This window comes from Telmatherina bonti (genome assembly GCF_933228915.1).
Source record: "Telmatherina bonti genome assembly, chromosome: 3".
NCBI classification, from domain to species: domain Eukaryota; kingdom Metazoa; phylum Chordata; class Actinopteri; order Atheriniformes; family Telmatherinidae; genus Telmatherina; species Telmatherina bonti.
This window is the reverse complement of record NC_136621.1, coordinates 34,238,210-34,260,507: the sequence shown is the minus strand read 5'-3', so window position 1 is coordinate 34,260,507 and position 22,298 is coordinate 34,238,210. Positions and strand designations below refer to the sequence as shown.

Genomic DNA, 22,298 nt, shown 5'->3' with positions numbered 1-22,298 from the left:
GTTTGGTTACTGTATAGACTGAATAAAAAATAAACTCAAGTTTCTCTGGTCATAATAGTGTGAACATGCATGAAATGGCTGAAGGATGAGTGAATTTGGATGTGGACATTAGTCAGAAGTAAGAAGAGAACATCACAACTCTTAATGTCCTGGATTTATCTCATTACACCTGCAGGTTGAACTAATTCCCCAAAACGTAGTTCTCAGCCTGGATCCAGTTTCTTCTTATAGTTTGAGCTCTTTGATCATCGGCTTGCCCTGCAGACCGAGGAGGAGGTTGTTTGCCGCCAGGGCTGACATGGCATTACGGGTCGTGTAGGAGGCACTAGCTATGTGTGGTAGAATCACTGTGGGACAACAGATTTAATACAAAAGATGATTGGAAAACGACAGAGATGATAACAGAACCTGGTAATGAAAGCTGTACAAATATCTGGTGGACTCACCGCAGTTTTTCAGGGTAAACAGCGGGTGGCTGGTGGGAAGGGGCTCAGGGACAGTGACATCTAATCCAGCTGCTGCTATCTGCCCCGTGGACAGGGCCTCGTACAGGTCGTCCTGGTTCACCACCCCACCTCTGATACAACGACACACACAGATACTGCACGTGTGGCTGTGTTTGTTTGTTTGTCCAATTACTGAGCTACAAGTGTCTTGGACTAATATAATCAGGATTTGGAAAATTATAGCGTGACAAATGTGTGTATTAAAATGAGAAGTTGCTTTAAGTTGGAACTTTTATGGTTATAAAATGTGGTAAACAAGTGTTGAGGTTTAATTCTTTTTAGGTGCATTTGTTTTTAAGGTACCTGCTGGTGTTGATGAAGATGGATGTTTTTTTCATCTTGGAAAAGAGGTCCTTATTGCAGATTTCTTTTGTTTCAGGCGTTAAAGCACAGCATACAGCCAGAAAATCGGACTGCTTTGCCAGCTCATCCATAGACACTGGAATAAGAGACACAGTCAAGAATTTTATCATTCATTCGTTCATTCATTTTTCACACTGATTCGTCCAATTCAGGGTCATAGGGAAGCAAGGGTACACCCTGGACAGGTCACTGGTCCATCACAGCAATATTATCATACTAAGTTAAAACTTTTATATTTTCTTTATTTTTAGTTTATCTACACACATGGGGTAAAGTTACCTGTCGACACAAAGTACTTCCTGTTCTCGAAGTACATATTAAACCAGTTTAGTACAGTGCCAGAGAGGCACACCCAGTATTTATAGTATTATATTGTGGTCAACCATATCAAATGCAGCACTGTGGTTCAGTAAAACTAAAAGTGACATTTTTCCACTGTTTGTATGCAAACATGTCATGAATCTCAGTGCTGCGGTGCTGACTAAAACCTGACTGGAAGACATCATAGCAGTTGTTTTGTGTTAAAAAGTCATTTAAAAACACTTTTTCGATGATCTTACTTAAAAGTGATTGGTCTGCAGTTGTTAATTTGTGTCTCGTGTAGATTGTCCGTTTTCAGCGCTAACACTCAGCATGAAAAACATTTTCACAATCTGTGACGAAGCTGACAGAAAATTTTCTTGAGGCCTTTAAAAAAAACTATGAACAGGACGTCCAGACAGGAAAAAAAAGAGTTCAGGTGATGCAAGATGTCCAGATGTTTGCTGCTAATGGGAAGAAACTGAGTGGTGGTATTTAAACTAGTTTTCAGTGAACAAAGTATATATCCAGAAGCTGATGTTGACAGTCTGTTGTATAAAGGAGAAGTCTTCTAATAATGTATCTTTTACACTGATTTTGTTGAAGTTTAATCCAGTTGTATCTGTGGCCATCTTTTTGATCTATTTTAACAAATATAGTTTGTCAGGTACTAATCAAATTTTAGCTTCTAAACTACTAAAAAATGGGAATATCCAAATATTTAATGATACCTGTTCTATGTGCTGCAGAATCAGAGAGTGACAATAACGCTGAATGAATCCATGCAGTTCACTGCATGACTGCAGACTCTGGAGAAGCAACTAATAGTATTGAGAGTTTCCTGTAAATATGTACATAGATTCTGCAAGTAAACTAATAAGTCATTTGCATGTAAGTTTATTTAATGCAATGTTGTTTTCTGCACAATTAATCACAATAATTCCATTGAATCTGTTAGAGTAACATCTTTACTTCTGACAAATCAAATCTTCCTTTCATTGATCTCCCATCCACATAACTGCTGTCTCAGTGAATATAAGCGTCATCCTTACCATATTCTGCATTAATGGCACCTGCCAACTCAGGTCTGGGCACAACATCTGTGTAGATGAACTTCTTCACTTTAAAAGGTGCAAGACGCTCTGCGATTGCCACACCTAGTGCACACACACACACACACACCACAGAAAATATAAAATTAAAAGAAGCAGTGGCTCTATGATATGCTAATGTAAATTTTTTTACACGTACCAATCCTTCCTAGACCAAGAATACCCACAGTGCTGTTGGCCAGCTCATATCCACAAAGCCACAGCGTTCTCCATGTACCCCACCCACCACTGATGCAAGCAAAAGTAGAAGAAAATAATTGTTACTTAAGCTTGGCAAACTTTGAAGCAGCAAACATTATTAGTTTGGAGCGGTGACGTGTTTATTGTTACGTTTTGGCTTCGTGTGTGGCCTCAATCAGCCTCCTGGAGGTTGCAAGCAGCAGAGCTACAGTCAACTCAGCAACAGCATCTGTCAGAACCTCAGGGGTATAACCTATGCGTATTCCTCTATGGAGAGACACACAAATTTTATTTACAACAACACATGTCTGTATCACTAGAGATGTTCTTCTTTTATGGTACACCTGAAACGCATACTGATTTTAATGTGTGCTACTGAACCAGACAGATATGAATCACCTTTTTTTCAGCTCCTCCAAAGATAAATGATCAAACCCCACAGACATGGTACTGAGGACTTTCAGATTTGGACCTACAGGAAAACGTCACACATACAAAATTTTATACCACTAAACAGCAAAACAGTTTAAAACCTGAAGCTATTCAGCCAATTGAAAAGACTTTCATCGGACCTGCTGCATCCAATAATTCTGCATCAATTTTTTCCGTCAGCACGCAGAGAAGGCCGTCAACGCCTTTGACCTTCTGGAGCAGCTCCTTTCTTGGCACAGGAACATCGTCTGAGTCCCACAGCTCAAACTGCACCCTGGGGGTGAAAATCCACTGTAACTGAAGATCTGATTTGTTTCTCCATCAGGCACAGTAATGAAGAAATGCATAAGACCCGCTCAGTCACTTCCAAACATCCAATTCCTACACAGATGAGTCATTGTTGGATGTACAGCATCTTTAACTCTGGCACACATTATCTATAGAAATATAGGCTTTTTAAAAAAAAATCCAGTAATATTTGTTAAGCACTCATGTGAGGAAATATCCTTCAAACAAGAGTTATCATACCAACCTACTGGAAAACATTAACTGTTCTGTTTACTCAAAGTAAATAATAAACTTTACAAAGCAGACATTCAAACTACATGGGTATTTCTTTTCAGCTTGCATTCATTGGGCATTTAATTAATTACACAAGATGGTTATTTTAATAAATAAACAAACAAATAAATAAATAAACTAAAAACATGTATACTGGAAATGACATAGCATTGCACTTTTTTGACTCACTGTCCACATTCTCTGAGTATCTTTAGGCCCTCGGGTGGGATCTGTCGGGTGACATACACCCTTGGCAGGGATGACATCTCCCGTTGCGCTTCACTTGTCACACTCCCGTTTATTCTTAAAGGAGCAACGGCGATCCTCTGGAGCCGATGTAGTGCTACGCGACTGCTCCACATTGTCAAAAGAGGGTAAGCCTATGGGCAGCTATCCACAAGCTGAAAGTGGTACTTTGGAGTTTAGAGTCTGTTGAGGGCATGTGTACAGTTCTGGCTTCACTTCAGGGGGAGGTTCCCATGTGAGTTGAACCAATATGAACAAAGGGAGGATGCCATGCAGTCTGGAGGTGAGGGGTGGACAAACACCACAAAAAATCCCTGAGGCCAGGATGAAGTGGAAGCGCAGGTCTTTTGCATTTTAGACCAAATGGAATTCAAAACAAAGAAATGGTGACCTAAAAAAAGAAAAAAAGAAAAAGATGTACCAATTAAAATCCCACACAAATATAATGAAGGCTGAAATTATGCTGTGTTTTTCATGCAGCTTTGCCAAAAACTGGGATCAAACGGATGTAAATGGTTTACTTGGTTGTTGACCTTTGTTTCTTCAAACATGTTCTGTTCTCTTTCTCCAGCTTGGACTGGTTCAGCAGTCTCTCCTTAGATTCATAAAGTCTACAATGCAAAGCATTTAAACATTAGAGATCACTCAAACAGTTGAACACTGATGTCCAACGTTAAAAGAAAGCATTGTATGTGTGTAGTAGATATATCATCATGACTGACAGAGGATAGAATTTAGAAATATTAAAACACATTTCAATGTCTTTATTATTATAAAAATTCTAGAGTCTCTTCTTGGACAACAACCAGTTGTTTTCAAAGCTCATATCACCAGATTCTAGTCGGAGGTGTCACACCTCGAATCCAAAATGATTAAGAATGCTAACCGAGATATATAATGTCTTCTCTTTCCTTTTTCCTTTTTACATTTCTGTTTCTAATCATGTTATTGTATATGTTTTTTTTTTCTCTACCTTGACAACTTTTCCACCATTTTTCCTCTTTTCTTTATCTAGTTTAAACTATAATGCGTAATCAGAGAATATATCAGTAGAACAGATGAGTGACTTTAAAAATACCCGTACTTCCAACATATGCCACTGAAAGTCTTTTTGACTATACTTTAAGACCTTACTTATTTACAGTTTTAAACACCAAATATGATATATATTTACAATGGTCTTGATTTAAAACTACTATAAAACAGGCCAGAGTACATTCTGATGTTACAGCAGAACTGAGACCACTCTGTATCAATGGCATACATGTGAATAGTTTGCAGTTCGGCAACCAGTTTATACGAAATTGCTTAACAGCTCACTATTATCCTTTCCAAATTAAAATAAAGTATATTCTGAAGAAATGTGACACAGACACATCCAGAAAAATAAGGAAAAGATATTTGTCTTATCCAGTTTTACCAAAAACCAAAGAAGTATCATTCAAGATTTTTAATGAAATCTACCCATCTAACAACTTCCTACATAGAAAATACAACTTGGACAATAACTCATGTAGATTCTGAGATTATTTTATTGCGGACATGTGTGTGATTTTTGGACTGCCTTTCAGGGTTGGCTCCACTCAAAGAATATGTACCCTCCGACTATGTGCTTAATTAAAACTGGTGTAATATTAAAAGAGAAGAACTTGGAATTCCTTGTAAACAACATCATCCTGTTGGCCCTAATATATGTAAATATGCCAGAACTAAGCCTCACATGAAAAATTATCTCAGAACATTCACAAAATCTCTTCAAAATATGAAAACAAAAAATTCTCAAAGACTTTTTTCCTTGATGAACTTGTTCATGTTACGAGACAGACTCCTAAACAATTTGCGTGTGTGTGTGTGTGTGTGTGTGTGTGTGTGTGTGTGGTTCGGCTCCCATTCATATCAGACTGCCTTGTTGTTAAGTTACCTGTTAAATGTATACGACAACCAATATGCCATATGTTGTTTTGTTTTTTTTTTAATTTTATTTATTTATTTATTCCCCCCCCCCCCCCCCCCCCCCAAAGCGTTATTGAGAATAATCAATACAAGAATACATCCACAAGAACATAGTGATGCATATAGTGAGAACATCCTACAGAGAGAATAAGAAAACATATAACAACAACAACAACAACAATAATAATAATACATCAAAATAAATAAATAAATAGTAGGAAAAAAAAGATTGTATGTACATTGTCGTTCAATGTAAAATAAATAAATAAATAAATAAAATAAACTAACTATAAAACGATTGGATCATTTTGGTCATGTGACTGGGCCCGGGTGGTTCCAGAAGGAAGAGCGTTCGCAATTCAAACAAGCAGATTATCGTTTGTAAATAACTAAAACTTTACCTTGAAATGGATGATGAGGATGGAGGAGGTGGTGGTGGTAGGAGCGGTTGTTGGGAGGATTCTAAAAAACGGAGATCTAAGAAAAGGAGCAAGCAAAGTTCGTTGTCTCAGGAGTCTGATCAGGAGTCGGGCTCAGGAGGCGCCCCAAAAGTGACAAGAGTAGAAAGGCGAGATGAGTTTAAAACAATTCTAAAGCTCAGAGAGGGCAGTTTCCACTCTATGAATCCTCTCAAACTAGCAGGGATGCTGAGGGACGAGTTGGGGAGAATTAAGCATGCACAAATTTTGAATGATGGCAAATTGCTCGTATTTTGTACGTCTGCGTCTCAGGCGGCCACCGCTGCTGGGCTGGTAATGCTGGGAGATAGGCCTGTGGAAGGATTTGTCCCTGGGAAAAAGCCGGGCGTTAAGGGTGTAGTGTATGGTGTATCTTTGGAAATAGCGATGGATGAGTTGGTTAAAGGAATCGAAAATGTGAAAGTGATTAGTGCTGATCGCATTAAAGTCTTTAGAGATGGGGCGAGACATGATACAGGAGTTGTGGTGCTTACATTTCGAGATGAGGTGCTGCCTGAACGAGTTTACTTGGGATGTGTATCTTATAAGGTGCATCCGCACAGAAGGCCGCCGCTGCGCTGTTTTAAGTGCCAGCGCTATGGGCACATAGCTGCTGCATGTCGGGGTGTACGAAGGTGCGGTAAATGTGGCGGAGACCACGAGTTTGCTGCGTGTAAGGTAAGTTTACTGAAGTGTGGAAGTTGTGGTGGAGGCCATGTAGCCGGCAGCCGGGACTGTGAGCGATATAAGCAAGCTGTGAAGGTGCAGCAGTACAAGGATGTAAGGGGAATCTCCTATGCAGAGGCTGCAAAACAGGTAAGTAAGCAGAGTGCAAGTGCTGAGGCAAAGAGCCATGGGCTCTCGATTCCCCAAGCTGCTGAGGTGTCGGAGGACACAGTGGTGATCAATAGGGTTATTTTCCTGGCTTTCATTGTGGAAGTAATCAGTAGTGCAAAGTTGTGTAAAAATAACTCTGATGTAGTGAGATGTGTGGTGGATGCGGCAAACCGGGCCCAAATTGGCGGGATTGAGCCAGCTGCTCTTCATAGATTAGTGTTTTCTAGTAGGGCCAACATTGATGGAGTGCGACCGGAAAATGGAGATGATATTTAGCCTTCTTATGATTTTTATTGTCCAGTGGAACGCGAGAAGCCTCACAGCTAATGGGCAGGAATTTAAAAAGTACGTGGAAGAGCTGAGTGATAGGCCTCATGTGATGTGTGTTCAAGAGACGTGGTTAAAGCCAAATTTGAACTTTGTTGTGCCAAGGTATGTTTGTTTACGCAAGGATAGGGTGAATGGGTCGGGTGGGGGCTGTGCAACTTTTGTTCAGGAAGGAGTTCAGTATAGGAGGGTTAATGTGACTACGGAGCTTGAGTGTGTTGTGGTGGAGATTTGGTGTAGGTCAGGGAAGTTTTCCCTTATCAATTTTTATAATCCTTGTCTGCCTCTAGATGGTGAAAAGTTGGAAAGAATAATGGAACAAGTGCGCCCCCCAGTGATGTGGCTTGGTGACTTCAACGCTCATAACCCTTTGTGGGGCAGCAGTAGTAGAGACCGTAATGGAGTGATTGTTGAAGACTTGATAGATAAGTATAATTTGGTGACTTTGAACGATGGAAAACCAACCCGCTTTCAGGTGGGTAATGGAGAACCATCATGTTTGGATTTATCTTTGTCGTCAGGTGAGCTAGCTAGGTGTGGGCGGTGGGATGTTTTAGACCGCACTTCTGTAGGAAGTGACCATTTCCCCATCTGGATCAAGCTCGGAGCTGATGCACAACTTGACCATAGTAATATTGTAAAGAGATTTAGCTATAATAGAGCTGATTGGGACTCCTTTTTGGATCATCTGTCGACTGGAATGGAGGAGATAGACAGTAAGGGCAGCATTGAAGAATGGAATCGGTCCTTTTGTAACGTGGTTAAAAATGCTGCAGAAAAGTCCATCCCATTTAAAGGGCAGACGGAAAAAAGAAAGATGGTGCCGTGGTGGAACGAGGCCTGCAGTAAAGCAGTAAGAGCGCGTAATAATGCGTTTAAAAAATTAAGGAAAAATCCCGTTGAAAGTCTTGCAGTTGAGTATAAAAGAAGGCGTGCTGAAGCCAGGAGGATTATTAAGAATGCCAAGAGGGAAAGCTGGCAAACGTTTTGTGGGACCCTGTGTAGGGAGACTCCGTTTAGTCGGGTGTGGAATATGATTTATCGTATGGCTGGGATCAACAGAGCTTTGTCTATCCCTGTTCTTTCTGAAGGGGGATCTGTGGCTGTCACTGAAAAGGAGAAGTCAGAGCTTTTAGTAAGGGCCTTCCAGCAGGTCCACAGTGAGTCCAATGTAAGTCCTGAAGGCCAGCTCAGGAGGAGAAGTATGTTGAATAAAGAGGGGTATGAGCTGAGCAGGAATAATGATAATAGTGACCCAATTAACCTCTTCTTCTCAATTAGAGAGCTTAAGCAAGCCATTAGGCGAGGAAACCACTCCACTCCTGGCAGAGACGGCCTGGGTTACGAGATCTTTCAACACATGGATGAGTGGACCTTGGGTGAGCTGTTAGCACTCATTAATTCAGTGTGGCAAGAGGGGTGTCTCCCAGTGGAGTGGAAGCATGCAGTGATAGTCCCGATCTTGAAACCTGGAAAGGAAGCTGAAAGCCCTGGGTCGTATAGGCCAATTGCCCTGACTGCTGTAATCTGTAAAATAATGGAGAGAATGGTCACTGACCGCCTGGTACACAGACTTGAGAAGTCTGGTTATTTTTCTCCCGCTCAGAGTGGATTTAGGCTTGGTCGTGGGACAATGGATTCGGTCTTGCTCCTTGACAGGGATGTTAAGCAAGCTCTCTTTAACAAAGAGGCTCTTGTTAGTGTGTTTCTTGATATCGAGAAAGCGTACGACATGCTCTGGAAGGAGGGCTTGGTTATAAAGCTGTATGACGCTGGTATTCGTGGTAGAATGTTTAACTGGATTAAAGATTTCCTTGGGTCTCGACATGTTCAGGTAAGAGTGGGAGGCTCTTTCTCTGGCATAGTAGATGTGGATAACGGAACACCACAGGGTAGTGTGATCAGTCCTGTTCTTTTCAACATAATGGTAAATGATATCTTCAGTAATGTTGGGAGTGGGTTTGAGCATTCTCTCTTTGCAGATGATGGAGCCGTATGGAAGAGAGGGAGAAATGTGAAGTATTTGATCAACCGGATGCAGGCTGCTCTTGACCAGGTGGAGATGTGGGCCACCAAATGGGGTTTTCGGTTGTCTGTGGCTAAAACTAAGTTTGTCATTTTTGGCAGGAAACGGAAGTTAGCTGAGTATGGTCTAAAGCTCTACGGGCAGCCTTTAGAAAGAGTTGCCTCTTTTAAGTTTCTTGGAGTATGGTTTGATCAGAGGCTGACGTATAAAGAACATGTCCTCAAATTGGTAAGTAAGTGTGGGAAAATCATCAACATCTTAAGGTGCCTAGCAGGGTCTTCTTGGGGGGCTGGCAGGCGGGCAATGATGACAGTGTATAAGGCTATGATAAGGTCTGCCTTGGATTACGGTTGCATTGCATACGGCTCTGCGGCAAAGTCAGTGTTACAGTTGCTAGATGTGGTTCAAGCCAAGGCGCTGCGGCTTTGTACTGGGGCCTTCCGGACCACATCTGTCCCAGCGTTGTTGGTTGAGGCGGGGGAGGCCCCACTGAGTTGGAGACGTAAAAAATTGACTCTCAATTATTGCATTAAATTAAAAGGAGCCAGTACAGCTCTTCCTTCGGCTTCTCTGCTTGCGGATTGCTGGGAATTTGTAGGGGGGAGAGGGAGACTTAATCATAGTAGCCTTGTCCTGTCAGTTAAAAGTCTTTTAGGAGATCTCGCGTTGGAAACAGCAGGGATAGCGCCCCCTGTCTGTTGGCCTTCAGTCCCACAGTGGCTCTGGCCGGAGGCAGAGGTTGATCTATCTGTCAATAAGGCAATGAATGATGGCTCAGCAGTTAATTATTCTGTTTATGTGGAGGAGCATCTTGTGAATAGGTGGGGTGATTTCACTCAAATTTATACAGATGGGTCGAGAGACCCAGACACAAAAAGGGTAGGATTTGGTTTCTATGTACCCCATTTACAGATGAGGCAGTGTCGTCGGCTTCCTGACAGGTTATCGGTATTCACAGCGGAGCTTGTGGGTATACTGTGGGCATTATTGTGGGCTGAATCAAGTAGGGAGGAGAGAGTCGTTATCTGCTCTGATTCTATGTCAGCCTTGATGGCGCTGGAGGGGGGGGGGCGTTGGTGCTCGGCCCGACATAATATGTGAAATTATGGTCGTTTTGCATAGGATAGAACAGCGCGGTATGAGTGTAGGCTTTGTTTGGGTTCCGGCCCATGTGGGCGTCAAGGGAAACGAGGTTGTGGATGCAGTCGCTAAGGAGGCTCTAAAGCAGCTGGAGGTGGAGGTTAGGGTCTCGTTGGGGCAGTTCGAGTGTCGCAGCATAGTTAACGAGTATGTTTCTGGGAAATGGCAGGAAGAATGGGACGGGGAATTAAGAGGGAGGCACTACCACCAAATCCAGCAGAGTGTAAAATCCTGCAATCCAATCTGTGGGAAAAACCGAAGGGAGCAAGTTATCCTCACGCGATTAAGACTTGGACATTGTGGCCTGGCAAATAATCTAGCTCTAATAGGAAAACATCAAGATGGTCTTTGTGACCTCTGTAGAAAGTCAGAAACGGTTCATCACGTGCTGTTGGAATGTGAGAAATATGCGGACTTCAGAAGAGCTCTTTTTATTGATGTCATGAAGCTAGGATTCTCTTCAGTATCATTAAAAGTTCTCCTCAGTCCAAATGTGAACTGTAAGGGCGTAGCGGAGGCTGTGCTCCACTTCATAACCTCTTCCGGACTTCATGATCGAATATGAGTAGCTGCGAGGTGCATTTCCCTTTAAGTGGAGGGGGGCAGCAATACACCCCGTGGTGTTCAGTCTGCCGGAACCGCAAGAAGAAGAAGAAGAAGAAGGTCATGTGACTGTGGTAACCCGGAAACGCTTGTAGATTTTAACCAGTTACAGCCATTCATTCGCCGTATAACGTCTAGCAAACTGTCAGGTATCTACGAAGAATATTTAGTCTAATTCTGACGATATTAAAAAAGCTATTAAACATTTTGTTTTATGAAGATTGTTTTACCTAAAGCAGCCGGTGCATATGTAGAGTTTTATGTAGCCGAACGTATATGACATCACTTTTAACAAGTTGATGAGAAGTGTCCTCGCCACCGGCACCAGGCACGCAATGCTAACTAGCTGTAGCTGCTAACGTTGAGATTTTCCTCCGCAGCTTCATGAATCAGCGCGAGTTATTAAGGTAGTCACGTTTTTAACTTTTACATTAGAAATAGTTGATGACGACCAATAATCATGGTCGTGGGGCTGACATTTACCAATTCAGCAAGGTTGCAGATATTTAGCTGGTATTAACAGTTAGCCATGTAGCTAACCTACAGCTGGGCGTTGGTTTTAAAATCATCACCATATCTGAAGCGATCATTATCAACATTTATTTATATTTTTTAATAGGTAGACTTGCTGTCTCTAAAACTGCGGAATCTCCTTTCCCCTCCCAGTATGGCTGCAGACCTGATGGAGATTGACGACTCCCTTTACAGGCAAGTCTAGCTTTTGACAATTTAATGTCATCTCTAGTTCAGTGTTTTTCAACCATTTTTTGAGCCAAGACATTTTTTTTTCACTCAAAAATCACAAAGCACACCACAAACCAAAATGTTTTTTTTTTTTTTTTTGTTTTTTTTTTTTTTTTAAAATAAAACACTACGGTAATTAGATTTTGTAAACACTTACTCTATTGACTATTGGTTGTCATTTAATTATAGCATATTAGTTCTATCTTTTAAATTCTAAATTTTACCCATCATAATCATATTTATTAAATCAATATACACAAACAAATATCATTTATAAACCAACAAGGATTTTTAAAATGTGAAAAACTGCAAATGTATTTGTTATAATTTCTCTCAGCACATCTGCACAGTATTTGAGTACTTTTTTAACCCTCAAAAAGCCCCTTGTTATATAATTAACCCTTTTAAAAATATGTTGTTCATTTTTTTCTAATGCTTAGTGAGAATTGCAGCTAATGTGGGATTGTTTGAGCATTTTTTTCTACTATCCATATAATTGATATCAAGTTCATCTCGTCAAAGCCTCTTGAATAGAAAGCAGATAAACACAAGAAGGAATTTAATTGTCTTTCACTGGGATCTGTTTGGATGAACACATAGCTGCTTTTTAAACTAGTTAGGTGAAATTGGGTAATTTCTCAGGGCACACCTGATAATCTCTCACGGCACAGTGGTTGAAAACCACTGCTCTAGTTAATTCATTTAAGACTACAGGTAGCATGATGATGTTAAGAGTGAGGAAATGACTGCGCTGTCCTGCTTGCAACAATAATTGTGGTTTATTTCTTACTTCACAACACTCCGTCATCTCTCCATCCAGCCGCCAGCGATATGTTCTCGGAGACAGTGCTATGCACCAGATGGCCCAGTCCTCAGTATTTCTCAGTGGAATGGGATCATTGGGGATAGAAATCGGTATGCAACATAAAAACCTCTTTGCACTCAGTATTCAATGCCATAGTCATCAGATCAATTGTCTAACCAACATTGATGTGATACAAACCTATTTAACATCTGGTTTTACAGCAAAGAATATCGTCTTGGCTGGTGTCAAGGTAGGTTTGCTCTGGTAATTGTGTAGCGTAACACATCCTGAGAACCAGATGAGCACATGTGCAGTAATCTGTGTATAATCTGTGATCTGTGCAGACAGTCACTCTTCATGACATAAAGCTGTGCAAGACCTGGGATCTTGGCTGCAACTTTTTTATTCGCAAAGATGACGTACTGAATCAAAGAAGGAGGTAATGAATGCCACAAAGATGAACTGTTGTGATCCATTTGCAGATGTTTAACTGTTAGATGAATCCTGGTGAGCTGTTGGGACACCAGATTAGTTTTGTTTGCATTTTGGGATTGATGCTGTTTTTCATTAAATTTATTTTAATTCAATTTCAATTCAGCTTTATTTGTATAGCGCCATTTCACAACAATATTTTCACAGAGTACTTTACATACACATAATTTCAAGCCAATTCATACATAGCTCATAATAGAAACCAACTGATTGCATCGAAGCATGACTTTGATCCAATCCCCCATCCTGAGCTGCACAAGGCGACAGTGGGAAGGAAAAAAATCCCTTTTAACAGGAAGAAAACCTCCGGCAGAACCCGGCTCAGGGTGGGCAGCCATCTGCCTCGACTGGTTGGAGTGGAGAGGACAGGAAAGACAGAACAACATGTACAGCTGAACTTATTCAGGATCATTGGGGATATAAATCAGTATAATTTTATTTTATTGCTGAGGATGGGGGATTGGATCGAAGTCATGATTCAATGCAATCAGTTGGTTTCTATTATAGACTATGTATGAATTGGCTTGAAATGATGTGTATGATGATTTGTGTATGAAAAGTGCCCTGTGACAACATTGTTGGGAAGTGGCGTTATACAAATAAAGCTGAATTGAATTGAACTGATATATTTTTAAAATATTTTATAGATGTTTTGATGTCAAAATGCTGGTACACTATTGGCTACATTGTGCATTGGTATGATAAAAACAGTGGTAGCGAACATAAAATATATTCATTCAAATAAGAAAAACAAATTGAGAAAGAGATTCTCAAATATTTAAACTGTAGAATTATGTATTTTTCTGTCCAGTCAAGTAATAACTGAACTAATAATTAATAATAATAATTTGGAAGCAGAAACAGCTGATCATGTGATCATTAACATAATGGAGTTGACAGATTTTTGTTATGTACAAAGGTTCTGTGTCCGTCACTGTTAGGTCTTACACATGCCTCTTGTGTTGTTTCATAGAGTGGAGGCAGTGTGCCCTCGGGTGGCTGAGTTGAACCCATATGTCCAAGTTGACATGTCATCTTCACCTTTGGATGACAACACCGATCTCAGTTTCCTAAGAAAGTATCAGGTAAATCAATGTCTGACCAAGTCTGATTTGTAAATAAACTCACAGGAATATAAAGCATTGCTCATGGTCTCTTGTTTGTTGTTGAAGAAATGATGGATGCTGTTTGTCTTTAGGTTTAAATCAAATAAAGCTGAACAATTCATAGTTTTTATTTCTAAATTGTAGTTTAAAACATTGCATTTAGAAAATTGCAAAGGAGTTTGATAAATTCCAACACGGCGCACCTAATGCTGGTTTCAAACCATTGCTTTGCAAATCCACCCGCTTCAGTCGTAACTCCTGTCATCTTTCTTGTGTGACAGTCATTTAAGCATGTGACAGCTACACTTAGCTGTGAAGTTGTCACATTTTCAGACCTCATGACAGATATTTTTTTTTTTTTTATTATAAATGATTGAAATGTTGTGATAAACAGAGGACAACTTGAATGTAAATAGTGAACTGCATGAAAATGGTTTTACTGAGTAGAGCTACAGTAAATATTCTTAAAGTTCAGGTTGCAAATAATGTTGACATTATTTAAATCTACAAACAACATTGGAGCTGTAATATAGCTCAGATTTTACTACAATGAGGTTAAATTCATCATTAAACAGGGAAAAGTTTGAAACTTTGAAGCTGCTCCTGCTTCAGAATTCCAGATTACCTTTTTTTTCCCAGCTTCACCACTGGTGCTCCTGACTGTTAAAAATGTATTATATCTGTTCTGTTGTCTGCCACATATGTGAATCGGTCAATGCAGGCTACAAGTATTATTTAGTGACTGACCGCTTTGCTTTCTCTTTTAGTGTGTGATTTTGACAGAGGCCAGTTTGAGCCTGCAGAAGAGAGTAAATAAATTCTGCCACTCACAACAGCCTCCCATCAGAGTAAGTGTTTGGTCCCTGTTGTGGTTTTACAAAAAGCAAGCAAAGAGCATCATTTACATTTTGTCTTGGCCTTAAAAAAAAAAAAACAACAACAAAACACCCAGCTGGTTAATGAAAAACCTTTCCTGTCAGTAAACCAAACCATGTGGTCTCTTGTCTCTGCAGTTCATATGCTGTGATGCATATGGCATCTGTGCGCAAGTGTTTTGTGATTTTGGAGAAGAGTTTGAGGTCTCTGATTCCACAGGAGAGGAGCCCAAGGAAATTTTCATCCAAAGTATTTCCCAGGTATACCCCCAAAAAGATGAGCTGTAGCTCACACACACACACTCCGCAGTTATATTTAACTGATGCATCTCTTACTGTTTTGTGACATGAAGGCTGCATAGTGGTGAGGTGGTTCGCACTGCGGCCTCACAGCAAGAAAGTCATTGGTTCTTTTTCTGTGTGGAGTTATTTTCTTGCTGTAAACATGAAGGTTTTGGCTTTCCCCCACAGTCCAAAGACAAGGTTCTAGGTTAACTAGTCACTCTAAATTCTCCCTAGGAGTGATTGTTAGCATGAGTGAGTGATTGTTTCTCTGTGTTGACCCTGTGGTGGACTAGCAGCATGTGCAGGGTGGACTTTGCCTCTTGCCTGCTAATTGCTGAGATGGGGTCCTGCAACCCTGAATTAGAAAAAGTGGTATAGAAACGATAAAATTCATTCTCTATTAGTTATAATGATCATGAGTTAAATTTGCCTGCATTGAAGCTGTTGAGTTGGATTTTTCAGGCCCATTAAATGACATTAAAGCCGTTTCGACTTTCAACTACTCGACTTTCTCTATTTCAGGACAATCCAGGGGTGGTATCCTGCATGGACAACCAGCCTCATGGTTTACAGACAGGTCAGAGTGTTATCTTTAGAGAAGTCAGTGGCATGGTGGAGCTCAATGCTGCTGTACGACAAGTTTCAGGTATTGTCTGTTTGCACCCAACAGCAGTTTTTGTATGATTTCTCATAACGTGAAGTGTCCTTATTGAATCCATGTTTTTCTTGTTATCTGTGCTGTATTAGTTCTTTCCCCTCACAGTTTTGCAATCGGAGACACATCACAGCTCCAACCATACGTACATGGAGGTTTCTTTGTTTTAGTGAAAACCCCTAAAACATACAAATTTGTAAGTTAAAGATTTTTGCCTAAATAAATATCACAGTTTGACAGAAATAGATACCTTTGAATTAAAATACACATTTCTTGAGTATGAACCTTTGCATTTATCAACTTTTGCAGGAAACATTAGAGCAGCAGTTGTGTGATCCTCAGGTCCTGATTCCAGACTTCAGTAAACCAGAGGTGAGGGTTTAACCCAGTGGTACAGGTCATCTTGTGGGTGGGACATGATAGATAAATGCATATTTCACTCAGCCTTCCTTCTAAGTGTCTATGCATGTCATACAGTATTGAAAAGCTAAGATTCCATAGATTGGAATGATTTATTTTATATCAGGCTACATTAATAGCAAACATAGATTCAATAAACACTTTTTTGAAGCCAGTTGCACATGTTATTTGTCTTTGAAGCTATGCTAGACTCCAGTAGCAGCTGATACTGCAACAAAATCAGGTTTGTAATATCAGAAATGGTCCTGTAAAAGTAGTTCAGTAAAATAGTTGGTTCACAAGTCTCTTATTTTATTTAAAAAAAAAAAAAAAACCAAAAAAAACCAAACTGGCTTTTTATCCTTGAAAATTCACTTTGAGTGAAAATTGAAGGACTTTAAGGGTTAAAAAAAAAGGTGTGTATCTCAGAGGGAGGTTGGTTTGCCAGTCATCCAGCCAACTTCAGGTTTAACAAGAGTTTTCCACTGCCACTAAGTTGGCCAAGATCACGTGGCCCGTTACCATGGTAAACTAAGCAGCATGACGAGTGATACTTCTATCTAGTCCATTAACACTTTCAAGGGATTTTGCCCCCTCCCTTCATAATCAGTGCCTTTATGTTCACAAGTAATAGTTTTACACATGCTTAAGTGATAAAAGTCGATGTTATGTGCCCAAAGGATCAACATGTTGTTTGTTACATTATGTAACTCAAACTCCCTTTTTATATTCTTGTCTTAAATCTACCCAACAGGCCCCTCTGCAGATCCATGCAGCCATGTTGGCACTGGACACCTTCCAGGAGCAGCACTGTAGACTTCCCAACATTGGGTAAAAAAAAATTCTCTATATCAGCTCTGTACTGTCCAGTGCAATCTCCTGCTCTACACTTTATACTGCAGCAGAACCAGAGGATGGAGTTGCATCTTGCAGTACTTTGGATTTTGTGAAGCTGTTAAAATTGGATGCAGTAAGCCTTAAGCTTTTTGTTTTTTTTTTATGCCATCAGGTGTTTACAGGATGCTGAGGTTTTACTAAAACTGACTGAGGAAGTGAATGCAACTCTTAAGAATAAAGTAAGTTGCTTTTGTTATTGCTTTCTTTCTTGAGATATATATATATATCTCAAGATATGTATATATATAATATTTTAAAAAAGGCTTGGCATTGAGATGTGAGGATTGGCCCGAAGTGACACAGATAAGGTACAGTTTGTCCTCCTAGGTTCATCCAAGCCTTTAAAAATAGGACAAGTATATAGTTACTTTATGTTTTTGTGAATACAGAATCAATGAGAGCAGTTTTATTTGCAAGTTAAAGTATTTTCATACTCTTTTGTCATGTAAATGTGTATGATCTGAAAATATGTTGCATTTACCATTTTTCAAGTTGGTTCCTCTGCTACACTAAGGTGGAAAAGAGTTTGTTTTTTTCCACTAGCAATCAGTCAATAAGAGGAAAAATATTGCAGTTTTGGATGTCAGATGTGTCAGTATCATGTATTACCAATCTTATTATTTTTATGCCTTATAAACAGGCAAGTTTTTTTCTGTGACAGATAATGACACGCCACATGATTGCTGCTTCCTTTCCTCTCTCTTTCCTTCCTTTCTTTCTAAAAGGCTCCTGTGAATACTGAGCTGGTGCGATGCCTGTCCAGAACAGCAAGGGGAACCCTCCCTCCATTAGCTGCAGCCGTAGGAGGAATAGCCAGTCAGGAAGTTCTCAAGGCCATCACAGGGAAGTTTGCGCCGCTGCAGCAATGGGTACAAAACTCACTTTGAGTTCTCTATTTTTCTCTCCTTATTCCTATTTCAGAAGTGAAATGTTGCCGAGTGACTAAACTCATTTCCCCCCCCCCCAACTACTGTGTTGTGGTTGAAAGAAATGCACATTTCTTTCTTTCTTTTTATTTGGATCCCCATTAGCTGCAGCAAAACTGCAGCTATTCTTCCTGGGGGCCGACACAGAAAGCAGAAAATTTCACATTATAAGCATAAACTAAAAGGAAATGTATCATTGAAAAGGAAAATAAAAGATAATTCTATTACATGCTCAACAATAAATCAGGAACAATGTCTATTCATATATTCTATTACATAACAATCAATATTGTATATGTATATATTATGCAAGCAAAAGACCCATTTTAGTAAGATATTTATATAATTTATATTTTATAAATATTACTGACAATGCTATATGTATCTATTTAGGAGATATTTGTTTTTTAAAAATTTCAATTTTTATTTATAATATCTAACACGCTTAGCCTTTATTTCTTTCCATGTTTTTATTTCCTCTCTGAAGAAATTAAAATTGTTTTTGTCTTTCTCCCATGTTTAGTTTTATTTGGACACGACTGAACTTGTCAGGCCTCTTCAGGCTCTTTCCGCTGAGGAGTTTTTCCCAAAAGGAGACCGATATGATGGACTACGAGCTTGCATCGGTGAATCGTTGCTACTAGATCTGCACAAGCTAAGGGTTTTTATGGTAAGAATCAGATTTTTCAGCACTATAAAGAAATCCATTGAGTCCGTTTTGAGATGATGTGAAAATGAAGCCTGATTTCTTTGTCCTCAGGTTGGCTGCGGTGCAATAGGGTGTGAAATGCTAAAAAACTTTGCCCTGCTTGGGGTGGGACTGGCCAAAAGTTCGGGAGAGGTAGGCTTCTTCTACTCACCTGTCTTAGGTTTGTTTTGTTTTTTGTTTTTTTTAAACATTTTTCTCCTCTCTGGGCCTGTTCCTCTTCTCAGGTGTGCATTACAGACCCAGACCTCATAGAAAAATCCAACCTCAACAGACAGTTTCTCTTCAGACCCCATCATATACAGGTGAGTAGATGTTGCATCTTCGGCTCCCACATCAACCAGCACTGGCTCTCACACACCTTTTTAATATTTTTTCATGTTTCAGAAACCAAAAAGCACCACAGCAGCTGAAGCCACTCATGACATCAACCCAGACCTGCAGGTGGATGCTCACTTAAACAAGGTGTGTCCAGCTACGGAAGGCATCTACAGCGACTCCTTTTACACCTCGCTGAACGTAGTGGTCACTGCACTGGACAACGTGGCGGCACGGAGATATGTAGACAGGTTGGTAAGAACAGTGTGCAGCTGGAAACTACATTTTAAATGTTTGAATAGAACATATTGTGAACATAATTACAGAAGATAAATTATGATTTGCTCTGTAAAAAGGTAATAATTGTGTGCTTATGTAATATGAGCTTCTTACTTAATGCCTGTGAATCCTGCTTTTCACACGGGGCAGTAAACGTCAGGATTTCCTCTGCTGAATAAGCCATTTTGTACAAGAATTTACAATTGTATAGCTTTTTTCTTTAAGCGTAGAAGGTTTCAAGTTGAGCGTGAAGCTCTTAATAAATACCCAATGGCTTCTTAAGTTCATTTATTGAATATTTTAATTCATTTTTAATCATCAGTATGAGAGTTATCAGTAGCTTCTCATTATAAGGAAGTTTCATGTAACTAAAGGGTTTCATTGTTATTTCCAGCCGCTGTGTGTCCAATCAGAGACCTCTTCTGGATTCTGGCACCATGGGAACTAAAGGACACACTGAGATCATTGTGCCAAACTTGACAGAGTCCTACAATAGCCATGTGAGTCTCTTAAAAGGGTCTGCCTTTCTTTTTCTGTCTTATTTTTTTTTTCTCTAATATGCTCTTAAAAAAGCTGGGGTTTGTTTTTTTTTGTTTTTTTGTCTCATCACCTTTCTAAACTATGTTTCTTTGTCTTTCTTTATCCTCAGAGAGACCCCCCAGAGGAAGAGATCCCATTCTGCACTCTCAAGTCGTTTCCTTCTGTTATAGAGCACACAATCCAGTGGGCCAGAGACAAGGTTTGCTGCCCCCCAGCACTGCTGAAATATCACATACTGCTGTTGTCATTTTGTTATAAAGACTATCTCGTGAATTTTACATATATATAGATATATAGATAGATACATAGATATAGATATAAATATAGATACATAGATGGATAGATAGTTGTTTATTTATATAGATAGATATAGATGTATGGATGGGTTGTATAATATATATAAAAAAAAATATATTTTCCATTTGGTTTTCTAGTTTGAGAGTGCCTTTTTCCATAAACCAGCCATGTACAACTCGTTCTGGCAGACACACTCCTCGGCTGAAGTTGTGCTACAGGTGAGATTTTCTGTCTCAGATGTTCTTGCTTATTTAACACACCTGTAGATCTGTCACATATATATATTTTTGTGTTATCTCTGCAGAGGATGCAGGCGGGGGACAGTCTGGAAGGGTCGTTTCAGGTCATTAAGCTGCTAAGCAGACGGCCCAGTCAGTGGGTGCAGTGCATCATTATAGCCCGTCTGAAATTTGAAAAGTATTTCAAGAGAAAGGTAACTGCTTTGCTCTTAAAAATGCATGTATGACGAAGAGATATAGCTGCATAATGACTTTACTAGTCAGTTTATGTAGATGTTGATTTATATGTTTGAATAAATATATCATTCATTTATTTTTGTTCTTTTTTGTAGGCCTTACAACTGTTACACTGCTTCCCTCTGGACACCAGGTTAAAAGATGGAAGTGCGTTTCTGAGAACTTGGAGACTTATTAAGTTATTGAATATTTGCAGAACAATGTTTTGTGCATAACTGCAACATAACATGTTCCTGTCTTTCCACCACCACAGCTTTGTTTTGGCAGTCTCCAAAAAGACCTCCAACCGCCATCGAATTTGACTTGAGCGACTCTTTGTGAGTTTGCTCATGTTGCATAATGTGCCTTTTTTCTTCTGTTTGCTGTCATCCAAACTTAACAAACTGTCTTGTTACCGTCAGGCACTTCACCTTTATTGTCAGCACTGCACGGCTCTTTGCAGGGATTTATAACATCTCTTACTCAGAAAAGGTAATTCATGCATTCTTGTGCATATACTGTCAAACCCACATGATCACTTTCTGACGAGGCTTTTGTATCAGGATCTTTCTGAGGAGGAGGTGACCAGGATTCTCTCCAATGTCAAGATTCCTGAGTACACACCCTCGGAGAAAGTAAGCCTCTGAGTACAACTTGGACTTTTGTCTGAATTTTTTTAATATTTGAAGAAGGGAAAAAAAAATTGACATTTTTTCCTGTTTCCTATCCCTGCCAGAGTATAGAGACAGATGAAATGGCAAAAAAACCCGATCAGCTGAAGATGTCTGTAAGCAGCGAAGAGGAGAGGGAGGCCATCACACAGCTGGAGCAAGCCATCGCCGCTGACAAGGTCACGCCAGGTAAACAAGCAGCTCTCAAGCTGACTGATCAAATTAAGTCATACTTAATTCATCCTTTATAGGAACGGTTAAGTTGCAAGCAGCTGCATATGGTATGAGTGTTTTAAAGCCGTATTAAACAATATTTAATATAAAAATATAATAATGAAGTGAAACTAAAATGAATTATGCAACACATGTAAAGCAAAAGAACAAGATGCACAGCTGGGAGTCCCAAAATGACCAAAAACAAGTAAATGAGCTGATGTGATGTGAGCTGATGTGCTACATAGTAAGTTAACAGATCAGTGTAATATAGCAACACAAGAGCAAAATGGTGAACTGATGTGCAAAAAAGGTCTTTGTCTTACATTACCAGTGCAACGCATTGACAGTCATTACATTATGATGTAATGGGGTATTTTATGGTTATTGATGTCCATAAAACAGCCGGATTGCTGCTGAAGTGCATCAGAGGCATGAAGATGGCGTGTGGGATCGTTCCCGATTGAGTTTGGCTTCCTGAACATTCCTGCTCCAACATATAGCCAGCATTGTCAGTTAGTTAAATACATTTTTCTTCTGGGGTATGAGCACATCAGAGAGAAATGATGAAGGATTTCAGCATCAATAAGA

The 22,298-nt window shown here is 39.8% G+C and overlaps 2 protein-coding genes across 3 annotated transcripts in view; one reads left to right on the top strand and one right to left on the bottom strand.

Annotated features, from left to right (window-relative positions):
• Positions 1 to 225: 225 nt before the first annotated feature.
• Positions 226 to 3,816, bottom strand: grhprb (glyoxylate reductase/hydroxypyruvate reductase b; the record flags this gene model as incomplete). The annotated part of the gene is made up of 9 exons (XM_079264412.1): positions 226 to 347; positions 447 to 577; positions 810 to 945; positions 2,222 to 2,326; positions 2,421 to 2,509; positions 2,612 to 2,728; positions 2,861 to 2,933; positions 3,034 to 3,167; positions 3,644 to 3,816. The coding sequence occupies 9 exons, from the start codon at positions 3,814 to 3,816 to the stop codon at positions 226 to 228; spliced, it is 1,080 nt and encodes a 359-aa protein (XP_079120538.1).
• A 7,339-nt stretch (positions 3,817 to 11,155) lies between these two features.
• Positions 11,156 to 22,298, top strand: part of uba6 (ubiquitin like modifier activating enzyme 6) — a 17,846-nt gene continuing 6,703 nt past the window's right edge. Inside the window, exons 1-27 of one of the 2 annotated variants that reach the window (XM_079238141.1) lie at positions 11,156 to 11,193; positions 11,664 to 11,752; positions 12,609 to 12,703; positions 12,815 to 12,843; positions 12,938 to 13,032; positions 14,059 to 14,170; positions 14,959 to 15,039; positions 15,205 to 15,327; positions 15,874 to 15,997; positions 16,099 to 16,202; positions 16,316 to 16,378; positions 17,160 to 17,236; positions 17,415 to 17,481; positions 18,028 to 18,171; positions 18,752 to 18,898; positions 18,989 to 19,069; positions 19,162 to 19,239; positions 19,322 to 19,503; positions 19,926 to 20,031; positions 20,181 to 20,270; positions 20,506 to 20,586; positions 20,673 to 20,801; positions 20,940 to 20,991; positions 21,098 to 21,161; positions 21,246 to 21,315; positions 21,387 to 21,458; positions 21,560 to 21,683. In XM_079238141.1, the coding sequence (XP_079094267.1) occupies positions 11,712 to 11,752; positions 12,609 to 12,703; positions 12,815 to 12,843; positions 12,938 to 13,032; positions 14,059 to 14,170; positions 14,959 to 15,039; positions 15,205 to 15,327; positions 15,874 to 15,997; positions 16,099 to 16,202; positions 16,316 to 16,378; positions 17,160 to 17,236; positions 17,415 to 17,481; positions 18,028 to 18,171; positions 18,752 to 18,898; positions 18,989 to 19,069; positions 19,162 to 19,239; positions 19,322 to 19,503; positions 19,926 to 20,031; positions 20,181 to 20,270; positions 20,506 to 20,586; positions 20,673 to 20,801; positions 20,940 to 20,991; positions 21,098 to 21,161; positions 21,246 to 21,315; positions 21,387 to 21,458; positions 21,560 to 21,683 (2,431 nt within the window). In that variant the 5' untranslated portion in view covers positions 11,156 to 11,193; positions 11,664 to 11,711. The remainder of the gene's footprint in view (positions 11,194 to 11,663; positions 11,753 to 12,608; positions 12,704 to 12,814; positions 12,844 to 12,937; positions 13,033 to 14,058; positions 14,171 to 14,958; positions 15,040 to 15,204; positions 15,328 to 15,873; positions 15,998 to 16,098; positions 16,203 to 16,315; positions 16,379 to 17,159; positions 17,237 to 17,414; positions 17,482 to 18,027; positions 18,172 to 18,751; positions 18,899 to 18,988; positions 19,070 to 19,161; positions 19,240 to 19,321; positions 19,504 to 19,925; positions 20,032 to 20,180; positions 20,271 to 20,505; positions 20,587 to 20,672; positions 20,802 to 20,939; positions 20,992 to 21,097; positions 21,162 to 21,245; positions 21,316 to 21,386; positions 21,459 to 21,559; positions 21,684 to 22,298) is intronic. The other variant, XM_079238142.1, reaches the window with a different exon arrangement.